The following is a 13,441-nucleotide window of genomic DNA, read 5'->3' on the forward strand; positions in this document are numbered from 1 at the left end:
AAAATAGTATGAAAGCTAGGTAATCCTGAGATACTGGGAATGTGTGGCGACCATGCATAAAATACCAGATGCTGTTCATTGGTAGGACTTGTAGCTAAACTACTTGAGGACCACTCAGAAAGGAGATAAATCTAATTATTAGCTTTGACTAGAGGAAACTTGATCAGATGAAAGTGAGAATCACTTCCAAGCTTGAGGGCTGTTGGAATGAGAATTGCAGAGAGAAACAGAGTGGGAATGGACTGGTGGCGTTTACTATTTGGAAAGCATCCAGGAGTTTAACGTCTTTGAGAAGAGAACTGTGTTGTTACTTTTGACCTCTAGTTTAACATTAAATATGTTTTATCTGTTAAAATTATTTTTTGATGCTAAGACAGAAAAATTTTTTGATGACTCTAAGTTAAAAGTTTGACTAATACACATTTACCATTCTCCTACTCGCCCCTCCACAAAGGAGAAAATTTTGAGGCATGTCAGAAACAATTTGGTACAAAAATATGAAAACTAAATTTTATACCAAAGAACTGTAATTTACCTTTGAAAAGTAGCAGAATATATATGCTATATCTATACTATATTGATTTTTAAACATTAAATGTCATCAGATTTAGAAAAATAAGTAACTCTGCCTTTCTCTATGTTAGTGGATGTTCACCTTAATTTAGTTCACCTTAATTCTAACATGTGGTTAGAATTGTATATATGAGATGTTTCCATGCATGTAGTTTGAGTGATGACTTTGGATTCCGGTCTTTTCACTCTCTGCAGCTAAAATAGAGTTTTAAACAACCTTAGGAATAAGGGTAGAAATCTTTGGGGCTCAAATGGCCCAGAAATATATGAAGACCTCCTCAGCCTCACTAGTAATCAGGGATGTGCAAATTCAGCAATGGTGAAATACCATTTCATGCCCATCAAGTTGGCACAAATTATTTGGACCTTACCAAGTGTTGTGAGGAAATAATATTAGACTATTAAAGTATAAACTGGTACATGTGTTGTGAGAAGCAATTCGGAAATATGCTATGGTGCATACCCCGTGACCAGGAATTCAGCTTCTAGTATCTCTCTTGCATGAGTACACAAGTGAACATACAGGGGCATTGTTTGTAATAGTGCAAAAATTGGAACAACCTATATGTCTGTCAGTAAGGAAGTGGCTACAAAAATTGTCCAGTATTTTCCACTTGAAATACAATATGAGTAATACATGTAATTTTAAATTTACTTTTACAGTTTTTAAAAGGTAAAATAAATTTTAATATATGTTGACAATACAGTTGACCCTTGAACAGTGCTGGGGTTAGGGGCACCAACCTCCCACGCAATCAAAAATCTGCTTATAACTTCTGACTCCCCCAAAATTTAACTACTGATATCCTATTATTGACCAGTACTGTTACCAGTAACATTAATAGTTGGTTAACACATGTTTTATATGCTATATGTATTATATAGTGTATTCTTATAATACAATAAGCTAGACAAAATAAAATGTCATTAAGAAAATCATAAGGAAGTGAAAATACATTTACAGTATTGTATTTATCAATATCATTAAGTATATATCATCTGCTTACAAGATGAATCACCTGTCAGTACGTACATTGATATTGTCTTATATGATACAAAACAGTGTAGATGTTATATATATTGCTAACACTAGACATCAAAAGTGATAAGATAATGTGAAAAAGAAATTCATTTTTATTTACAGGTGTAACAATTCATGCATTGATAACGAAGAGGCAACAATGTGATGGCTTTATGGTAGCCTAGTGTTAATAATCAATACAATTGCTTCACAGTAGCCTAGCCTATACACTAATGAATGAATTATTATAAAATTTTTATGGCATACAGTATTACAGTCATATTCATAATATAGTATTAGAAACATTGTTACTTTTTGGGTTTTTTTTGGCCACGCCGAGTGGCATGTGGGATCTTAATTCCCCGACCAGGGATCGAACCCGCACCCCCTGCATTGGAAGCATGGAGTTTTAACCACCAGACCGCTGTTACTTTTTTTTAAACTGCTTACCTGTGATGATAGGCTGATACGCAGTTTCTCCACTTATCAGAGAGAGGGGCATACTGTACAGTAATGTAATTCTTTGAAAGCAAAGTTAAAAAACAGTAAGAAAACTAACTCATTATTAATTTTATATTAAATATTACTCACCTTATACCTATGTGAGGATAGACCAGTATCTACATATATTTTATGCATTCATGACATACCTAACTTTTTCTTAGTTTTTCAATTTTCCTAGGCTATGTGGTTTGTCTGCGAGTGTTTTCAAACTGTTGTGTAATCTGCAAAAAATTTTCTAATATATTTATTGGAAAAAATCCGTGTGTAAGTAGACCTGCACAGTTCAAATCCATGTTCAAGGGTCAACTGTATATCCATAATATTTTTAACATATGTAAAGAGATTGAGATTTTACATTCTTTCTTCATGCTATCCACTGTGTATTGTGCACTTAGAGCATCTCTCAGTTTGGATGCTAAAATTTTTATCAAAAATACTTGATCTGAATTTAAATTTCATAAAATTTACATTTGAAACAGTAGATTCACATATCCAAGTTGTTCCATACATGCTTGAAAGTATTTCAGTAACTGACTTACTTGAGTATCAAATAAACTAATTCACTTTCTCAATTGCCCGAGCCACATTTCAGATGCTCAGTAGTCAATAGTGCAGTTCTGATCATAGTGCCAACTTTTGCACAGCAGTTTAAAAAAAAAGATCTATATGTGCGTAAAATAAAATGTGGCTGATTTAGTCAGATTTCTCGGTGTTAATAAGAATTCTAGAGAAATGGTGTGCGGTTTTATTGTTTGTTTTGAGCAATTAAAAATATTCAGAATAATACAGGGAATAATGTAACATCTGTGCAACCACTATTCAAATGTAGCAAATGTTAATATTTTGCCAAAATACCTTTGGATCTTTCTCTTCAATCATAGGTTTATTTTTTAGAGTATTTGCTTGTTCAGATAGAATATGGATTGCATATTCACTTGGTTAGTTTGTAGTTAAGTGTAAAGGAAAAGAGTACCTAAGAGTATTATTGTTCCTTGAAGTATTGTTGGTATTAGAACTTAAATAATCTTTTAACATTTAATTCACTTAAAAAGTTTTTAGGAATTGGATGTCTACTAGAAAATTACTTATTTTGGATTTTTAGGAATGTGCCATATATATTAACAAGATTAAATTCTCATTAACAAGAGGCTATTTTCCTTAGATTTCCCTAGTGTATACTGTGAGTTCTCAGAATATAGCTTTATTTAGTGGAAATCAACTGGGAAAAGAAGAATGTTGAAAGTACAGTACTAATTTTAAATGTAACTGAGTTACCAGGAATACCTCCTCGTATATTTTAAAACACCAAGTATTTTATCTGAAATAAATAGGGTTTTAAAAGGGGGAGTGGGGCAGAGATGATATCACTTGGGAGTCAATACTCAAAGGACCTAGCAAGCCAGGTCCTTTGAGTATTGAAGATGTTGCTTAAATATATACATTGAGTGGGTTTACTTGCTCTTTCCTATGAATTTGAACATATTCCTTTGATCTTTTAAATGTAGCTACTGATTAAAGTGCCCAAGGTAAATGAGTACTGTAATCCCTTTTAATAACTAGTGCTGTGCCTTAATGAAAGGACTGAGACTGAGAAAAAAAAAAGAAAACTTAAAATGAAGGCTGTATATAAGGAGTATAAACAATGTTGTTACTGTTGAAGTACAGTTTTATAATTTAGTAATCTTAAACTCCAGATTGAAATTTTTAATTTATTTGATTATATTTTCTTCAGATATGCTAATTAAGTCAAATACCTGATGTCATGAAGATATTTCTGATGCGCAGTTGTTATGATAAAATGATTTTCTTAAAAAATCTTTCGTTTGAATGTGTAATTAACCAGTTCAAAGACCAAGGAATTCAGATCATACACTTTTTAAGAATTCTTCCAGAAAAGACGTTTTGTAGTTGTTGGTGTCACGTTTTAAGTCTGTATACCTATGTTATAGCAATATCCTTTACAATTTTGTATTTGCTGTATAGTAACTTGGAAGTTTAAACAAACACCTGCTATGTTTTTGGTTCATCACTAGATGGCGCTCTTGTGGTACAACTATGTGTGGGGTAGCCATTAGTCGGATAAGCTTTGCTTGCCTCAGAGGAAGCATGTGTTGTTTGTTTTAAAGAAAATTCAAAATGGATAAGTAATCACCTGTTAAACACATAACATGGTAATAGAAATGCATAGCTGATAATATGCAGTCATAATCTTTGAGCCGCATCAAAACAGCTGTCTTAGTCGGTAAGATTTTTCTTACAGGCGTGTGCTGGGAGAGTAGAGCTGGGTGGTGGGATAGGGGAAGTAAACCAATTACCTGATAATCCAGTGGAATTACACTTTAAATTATTAACTAGTACAGGACAGTTCTTTTGAGGACATTCCAGTGCTTGAGCTCCAGCTTGTCTGAAGACATGCTGTGCCAGCTCATAATGGCACTGAGACTAAATTCTTCAGGCATTGCATTTGAGGTTAAATGGTCATTAGTGTCCATCCACTCCTTGTCTTATCCTTGCCCATGTCCTTTTGGCCTTAACACATATTGTCCCACTTCTCTTCCCACTTCAAACTCCAAAAACCAAGCTAAAGGTAGAATGTTTTTTGTCTTACTTCCTGTGTATTTACTTCTAATGAAGGAGGGAAGTGGACGTACCTTCAGCACTTCCAGAGCCATAGTTGGACACATTTGGAATTTCTGCTCCTGTCTTACTTTCCCTTTATTCCTCTTTATGAATAATAAGAATGCTTTCAGATGATGTCCTGTTAAGTTAGTTGAGTTCCAAGCTATTAAAAATTGTCACTTATTCTATGGTTCTTTGGCAGTCTTCAAAAGTGGCCCCTAAAGCCTTCTTTTCTCAGCATTAACTGTGATGTAAGTGTAGCTTCCTACACTGTGCCACTTAAGAAAATCTTTTAGTACTAGAACAAGTTTTAAAAGTTAAATAGTACTTAAAGGTTTGTAAAGACAAGTACTAAGTTTCCTATCTCATCTTGTCCTTCATCTAGCCCCATCCCCCCAGGCAACTGCTTTTACAAATTCCCATTTTTATTTTTCTTGGTAGTTGTCTGCATATCTCTAATACGCTGTTATACTGCTGTTTCTTGATTAAAAGACTTGGATATTAAATCCTTATAGCAGAAAGTCAATTGATAATGAACTTTTATGATTTCCATGTTTCTTCCACCCATCTCAATCAGTTAGTCTTATAAATTTTTCCATTGATTACCTCTACAGTATTAAATGGGGCCCTAAAAATCTAATTGTATGTGGATCTGTGTTACAAAGTTAATGAATGACCAGTGTGTGCTAGCTAGCCAGAGGAACTGGAAGACCACCAATCACATTTTATTGGGGAGCACGTTATTGCAGAATTTATTATATGTAAACCTCTTTCCTCAATTATTATTTGTGTAATTTTTTAAATGACAACTGCTTGGAACAACTAGGAAACTTGTTTTATCACATAAAAAGCCTAGAGGCTGAGTCGTCGATTCAATGACATAATCAAGGAAACAGATTCCTGGTTTTTCCATCTGCTCTTGTTCACAGTGTTGGCTTTGTTCTCAGGTTAGCTGCCCTCAAGGTCCTAAGATGACTCTTCAGGTCCGAGTGTCACTGCAAACAACGTTATTTAAAAGAACGTCCCTTCTTATGTGTGTATCTTTTTGTGAGTGTACCCAGAAGCTTCCAGCAAACTTTCCCTGATTATCTCATTAGCCAGAACTGCTTCAGAGGTCCATTCCTAAACAGACTTCTGGCAAGGAGAATGGGATTGCATTGATGATCTTAGTGAAGCTCACAGTCATGTGGAGGAGGGTAGAGAACAGCATCTGAGGTGTGTTAGGAAGGAGCCAGGAGGAATAGTTGGCGGATAGTCAGCCAGCAGTGTCTGTAGCAATGTCAGACTCTTAGTGGAAGGTATCATCTACCTTATACCTTTAACCTCTGCCAGGCTACTTTCTTTTGGAAAATTAAGTGGAAATTCTGGCAATTGTTTGAAACCATAACTTTCTTCATATCCGCTTTGCTATGTATGTATTATCAATACTTTTACAGAGTTTTAGCCCACAATTAAGACCTTCAGAATTCTTCTTATATCAACTTCCTAGAATTATTTTACGAACCTTCTGGAAAATACTTCAGTAACCTCTTCTAACAGTAAGATCATTTGAACTACTCATTGCCTTGACTTTTTTTTTTCTTAATTTTTCTTTCTTTCTTTCTTTCTTTTTGGTTGCACTGAGTCTTCGTTGCTGCATGCGGGCTTTCTCTAGTTGTGGTGAGCGGGGGCTACTCTTCGTTGTGGTGCGCGGGCTTCTCATTGTGGTGGCTTCTCTTGTTGAGGAGCACGGGCTCTAGGTGTGCAGGCTTCAGTAGTTGTGGCATGTGGGCTCAGTAGTTGTGGCTCACGGGCTCTAGAGCACAGGCTCAGTAGTTGTGGCGCATGGGCTTAGTTGCTCCATGGCATGTGGGATCTTCCTGGAGCAGGGCTCGAACCCGTGTTCCCTGTGCTGGCAGGCAGATTCTTAACCACTGTGCCACCAGGGAAGTCCTGTCTTGACTATTGATGTAAAAGATTAGAAAGTAGATGATTCTCTAGGATTAAAATGTGTGTGTGTCTCTCTCTGTGTGTTCTGTGTTTAGTTTTGTTTCTCTAAGCTAGTTAAAAGCATTTCATGCAAAAATCTATTTGCTTTCAAAATTGATTTTTAGATTAATGTTTAATTTCTTAGGAGAATTACTTTGTGTTGTTATATCTGTTTAAGAAATAATACTGTAATCATGACTAAAGCCTCAATTTTATATTATGCCATATATATGTATATATTCTAGTAACAGTAATGTCAATAAAGATGGTAGAATATACAGATTGGCTTTCAGTGAGATGTGTTTACCTCAAAATTTATCTTTTGATTCTCATATTGTGGTTATAAATGTAAGTCCTATGAGATGTTACTGTGTTACGTGAAAAAGAATTCTAGGATCAGATCACTTTGCTGCATGCTGGGTTATTCAGGGTTAAATGGATTTCTTTACTGCAGGACTTCTCAGAAACTTTAATATATTAACGTGCATTATAAATGTTTCAGAGTGGAACATGTAAGTGTTTGCAGAACTTATTTAAGTATGGAACACTCAATTCTAGGACTTTTGTTCCATAGAACATACTTTGGAAAATGCTGGTATTTGATGCAGTTAGTTTTGTGTGAATTGTTATAAAGGAAGTAGTGTGTCTAACCTTTATTTATGAGTGCCATCCAGTTTATTTGAAAAAGTATTAGCACTTGAACACTTGGGATAATCACTGTCAAATGCTTTTCAGATCCTTTAAGAGATAAGTGCTTTAAGATTTCAGGTATAGCTTCTCTACTTCTGCTTCTACAGCTTTTCTCTAAAATGAAATTTATCCACATGCTTAGTGTTGAAATGTACCTTAAACAGACTAGTGATAAGCTCTCTTGATGATTCCCAAAACTTTTCACTTCAGCCTAGTTTTCTCTACTGAGCTCCAAACTAACATTTTAAGTTCCCTTCCTGACAGTTTTACATGCAAACCCTGTAGGCATCAGAACTTGGTCAAAACTGAGCTCATCCTTTCCCTCACCATCCCCCCTGTTCCAGACTTTATTTTCTGTTTACCATACTGCCTGGTGGCACTGTCTTCTTTTCAGTCACCCAGACCAGAAGCCCAGGAGACTCAGATTCCTCCTTCATCTCCTACATCACGATTTGTTAACCTTGACACTGTTGACATTTTTGGCTGGATAGTTTTTTGTTGTAGGAGGCTGTCCTGTGCATTGTAGATGTTTAGCAACACCCCTGGCTTCTTCCCACTAGAAGCCAGTAGCAATCTCCCTCCGTTGTGACCACCGAAAATGTCTCCAGACATTGTGAAATGTCCCCTGGGAGACAACTCACCCCTGTTTGATAAACCACTGCCCTACGTCCAAACTGTTACTTTATCTTATTGATTCTACTTTCTAAACTTACCTTTAACCCCTCCTCATGTCTTCATTCCACTCCCTAACCTCCTATTCTTTTTATTTTTTTAATACTTGGGATCCTTTGTAAGGTTCTGACTAGTGTTCCTATGTCCAATGTTGTTTCCCTTCAACCCACCCTTTTCAGTGCTACTAAATTTATCTTTCTAAAATGCAAAGCTGTTCCTATTTACATCTCTCAGTAGTTTCCAGCGGGTACCCTCATGAACTGGCTTCTCTCTCTATCTCTAGCCTCATTCTTCAAAGGCACACATACTCACTGAGATTCTTGCTACACATGCGTAAGTACTATGCCCTCTAACCACTGTGCCATGGTTTCAGACTCTCCTTAGGCATCAGTTTCTCCACAGTAGCCTTTACCCACTTACTTTCAGAGGCTCCATCATGGTGAAGAGCATTTTATTTGTTTAACATACCTGTCTTCCCTCACCAGATTGAACTTTTCAAGGGCAAAGACCATCTCTCTGTTTTTACCAGGTAGTAGGTATTCCGTAAAAGGGTGAATCATCTGCTTGTATGCCCTGACACGTAGTAACATCCTCGTTACTTCTAGGAATTCTCTTCCCTGTGTATCAGCTGTAAAATTATTTCACTAGTCTTTATCATCCAGATGTTGATGGCTAGGCCTTTAGCCACAGAGATCTTGAACTACAACTTTTTTTTTTCTTTGAATGAACTATAACTTTCTTTAAGAAATCAGCTATTCAGAAAAGAATTGAAGAAAACAGCGTGTTTAGTTGATGTCAGACATCATTTGCTTGTAAAATAGCTAGTTTACCCTAAAGGTTTTTATTCAGAATGGAATTAAATTGTGTGGAATAATCGTGCAGATTAATTACACTGTGTGAATTAATATGGTGTGGAAAGTATTTATTGGACTCAAAACATCGCATTTCCATTGAATAAGGATTTGATGATTGGTCGTATAAGGCTTGCAAAAGCAATATCATTGTCTTAACAGTTTTACTTTTTTGGAAAATACATTTATTAGAACACATTCTTATAATTATCAGCCTACACTATCTAGAAATTTATCCCCTGTCAAATGAAAAAAGTATTATCAAGTCAATAGAGACAAGAATGGCCCACTTCCCTTCCTTATGTGTCTTAAAAAATAGAATTTTGTGTGAATGAATTTCCCTGTGAATTGGAACTAGCTGCAGTCACTGAACTTTAATTAAAAGGTGAAAAAAAGAAAAGCAGAGGTTGCAGGGCTTTTGGACGATAACCCAAATGTAGCACCAGCCTTACTATGAAAGTCAAGCATTGAGGGTGGGGAAAGGGAATGAATAGGGCTTACTCCTAATTTGGAAGAATTCTGCATCCTGGCATAGCGCCTTGCCAGATTATTAATAATTATTTGCTGAATGAACCCATGTATAATGGCAGTTAAGCCAGAAGTGATGACTTTCTACTTCATTTTTTAGGGAGGGGCATAAAATGTATCGCTCACTTCCTTTCAAAAGTGATTCTTTAATAAGAGCAGTTGTTATGGTGGTTTCCAGAAATGAAACTGGGAAGAGCCCAGTTACATACAGGGAAGGTACCTCCCTTTCCTAATAGCTCTCTAAGGGCTAAAGTAAATCATAGCAGACGTATGTGACACCCAGCCCATTATTATTAATCCAAAGAATCATTTTGCCAAAGACCAAGATTTGCCTTGCCTGTTTTCTAATCTCACTCTTTTCCATACTCTCTTTTCCCTTCTTTAAATTTAAAATTGGAAAAAAATTTTAATTCTTTAAAATTAAAAAATTTAAACTTACTTAATTTTAACATTATATATATAATACCAGTTAAATGTCTCTTTAGGACCTTAAGCTGCTTTAGGAAAGAAAAGTGTTATGTAAATGAAAGAAACATTTGGACTCCAAAAAAATTTTTGGTAAATGCTCTTTACAAGAGAATTCTTACTGAGAACTTGGAAAATTTTGCCTTATAATGCTTCTATCACATATAGATCATCTCATGCTTGTTTTTTCAGACTGTAAAAGAAATCTGTAATGATCATATTTTGAATATATATTTTTGATAAGTTTTGGTTCTTGAAATTATAATTTTAAAAACCTCTATTTATCTTTAAGGCCTTACTTGATCTAAGTAAAAGATACTGTGATGATGGGCTACTTTGTTTTCCTTATATTTTTCAGTATAGTAGAGATTATATTGAAAGTAAACTTTCCCAGTAAATTCTTTACCTGTTACCAGAGTAATGTAGTTTTAAATGGGTAAAAACTTTTAACTTAGTGAGAGTCACATATAAGATACTTGTATTTTAACAGCATATCGTCAGTTCTAATTATTTGCAGTGGTTTTGTTCTATAAAGGCACCACAAACACTGAATTAATGAGTGTTGAACCATTGTCCGGAGGGAAACACAGGGTTAGATTCCTGTGAGCCTCTGGTCACAACATTTTCATCAGCCAATCAATAATGACCTTGTTTGATGTATGTTTCTGTCTAAAGACACCCTATTTAATATATATTGTTGATTCATTACCATTGAACTCATGGCCGAAAGCGCTGTAACTCATGCCTGAACAAAACTTATATGACATTTTTTCTCCATGAGGCACATCACCGTCTGCTTACATCTAGTAACAGACAACACTCAGCACTGTGCTTGGAGGCCATTTGAAACAGTGAAAGCACCAACAAAAAGAACAAAAATGCAGACTTCATGGTGCTAAACAGATTGCAAAAAGGACACTTGTTTATAGTATGAGAGCTGAAACAGGACGGCAGAGTGCTGCCTTGATCAACCTCAGGTGGAAAGGTGCATGTCAGGTCACTGGAAAAGACCAAGGAAGTACCTCAAGTATGGATTTTGGGGTTACAAATGCATTTTATTGAGTAGGCAAAATCACAGATACAGAATCTTCAAATAATAAGGATTGACTGTAATTGTTTTAAAGAAGCTTATAATACTGAGTATTCAAATTTAAAAGAAAGTTTCTCTTATTTTCAAGGATGTGGGAATTTTTGGGTAAGTGGAATCATACAGTTTTCATGTTCTATTGTCCAGTGGAATAAAAGTGGCTGCTTTCATCCTGTCATTTTGTTTTCTCCCCTACAGGGAACAACCCATCTTCAGCACTCGAGCTCATGTCTTCCAGATTGACCCAAACACAAAGAAGAACTGGGTACCCACCAGCAAGCACGCAGTTACTGTGTCTTATTTCTATGACAGCACAAGAAACGTGTATAGGATAATCAGTTTAGATGGCTCAAAGGTAAGTTACATTTACATTAAATAACCTTGCTGTTTTGCTTTATATAGTATACACTTCAGTTTTATTCAGAAGATTTTTTTCTTCATTAAAATAAAATATTTTCTTTTGAGCTTTAAAAACTTACCTTTTAAAAAACAAAATTGATCATTTTTAGGGTAGCAACTTTTTCATCCCCTAAATTACTTGGATTAACCACCTTATATATATGTATTGAGTTACAGGCCAAAATATTCTACAAATTTGAAGTCAGTTTATTTGATAAATATTCATTGCATATCTGTTGTGTCAGGCACTGTGTTAGGTGCTAGGAATATAGTTTTCAACAGAATGGACACAGTTTCTACTCTTGGAGCATGTAATCTAGTGAGGAACTAGACTTCTTTTCAGATATACTTCTGTAGTCTAGTAGGCAGTTCAAAATCCCTAAATCATAGGAAGTCTTTCAATATTAAGTTCAATATTCAATAATAAAGCTGACATCCATTATTCAGAAGAGAAGCGTATGGACAAGACCTGTTTTTATTTGTTAGGAGAGACAGATAGTAAAATGTTTACGAGCATGGACTTCCTGGGTTTCTGTCTCAATTCTACCATCTACGAAGTTTTCGATATGGGGCAAATTATTTATTTATTGTTTACTTCTCTGAGCTTCACTGTTCTCACCTCAGTAGTAGTTGTAAGGATTGAGTTAGTATCTACAAAGCACTTGGTTACCTCAGTGCCTGATGGAGTATACCCTTCAATAGGGAGGAAGTTCCATTTTTTCCTCAGTGAATTTTGAATAATACATGTAGATAATTCCTAGGAAATTTTCACAGTTCAGTGTAGAGTTAAGACCACAGACTCTGAAGCTGGACCATCTGGTTTGAATTTTTCCTTTAATACTTAGTAGCCATGTGACCTAGAGCAAGATATTTAATGTCTTCATGTCTCAGTTTTCTCATCTGTAAAAAAGGACTAATGTAAATAACTACATCATTACACCGTGGGATTATTGTGAAGATTAAATAAATTAATTTAGGCAAAAGCACTTAAAATGTGTATAGTAATCACTATACAAACACTTACTGCTATTGTTATTATTAATATTATTCAGCTTTTAATTATGTATTGCCTAGTGGTTTGGGGGAATAAAAGATAATTTAATTTAATGCTGAACTTTCAGTCTGTTTTTTGTATGTGCTCATTCCTTATCTCCTTAACTGGATTATAGGACTCCGGGGGCTGTTTGCACTTGGTCTTGTATATAAGTGACTAACATGTATTTATTTGAATAATTCATCCTCTTTTCATTTTTACTCAGGATTTATAGGACTTGGGAAATAGCAATAGTTAATTTCTCTGAAGCTTTATTTAATGAAGAATAATTTTGCCACATTGTGTAACTGTTTAGTGAAATTAACAGATATTAATTATTATAATCTCAGACCCTAGAGTGTTAATTTATTTCTTTTCCCTGACTTGAACCTTGAGTTCTCTGTAATTTGTATTTCCCTCTTGGCCCAAACCATGGATAAGATGTGGTTTTATTAGAGAGGGCAGTTAAATGATATATAAAAGTGAAGTAGGCCCAAGTCCATTGTGATTAAATAATCCTCATGTGTTTTTCTCCTGAAGCAGTATGAACTATTGCTTCTGTCATTTCCATTTTTGAATACTTTGTAGCTTGTAATTATTAAGCTCTTATATAACTCTTGTGAAAAAGTTTTTTTATTTCTTTTAATAAAATCTACTCTTTGTACTGGAGTTATATTTTCTATCACATTTTCCATTTTCTAGTTACTTTTCTAAACTGATGCTATTAACTATTGCAGTTTCCTGCAGGAGTAGTTTTTTGGTAAGCAGTAGTGGTTTATTTGATGCAGCTAAGTGGGTGAGTTTCTTCTCCCCACCCTCACTTCTATTTCTGCACAACATGATGAGTTGGGAAAACCTTAGGTGCCCCTAATTAGAAAACGTCCATTTGTTCTCACTTAAGGCCTTTTCTGTGCATGTCAAGTTTGCTTGAAGGTTTTCTAATCCTGCTGCAGAGACATCAGTATGGCCAAGGGCCAGGATCAGGGCACTATATGGTTGGTAATGACACAGCATTTCTACTTCTTTTCCTT

General features: G+C 35.2%; 1 protein-coding gene across 2 annotated transcripts in view; it reads left to right on the top strand.

The window, feature by feature from the left end:
• HOMER1 (homer scaffold protein 1) overlaps positions 1-13,441 on the top strand; it is a 123,480-nt gene that overhangs the window by 31,675 nt on the left and 78,364 nt on the right. For both annotated transcript variants that reach the window (XM_082458222.1, XM_082458221.1), the window contains exon 2: positions 11,177-11,333. In XM_082458222.1, the coding sequence (XP_082314348.1) occupies positions 11,177-11,333 (157 nt within the window). The remainder of the gene's footprint in view (positions 1-11,176; positions 11,334-13,441) is intronic.

Source organism: Balaenoptera physalus (genome assembly GCF_965194825.1).
Source record: "Balaenoptera physalus genome assembly, chromosome: 3".
Lineage (NCBI taxonomy): Eukaryota > Metazoa > Chordata > Mammalia > Artiodactyla > Balaenopteridae > Balaenoptera > Balaenoptera physalus.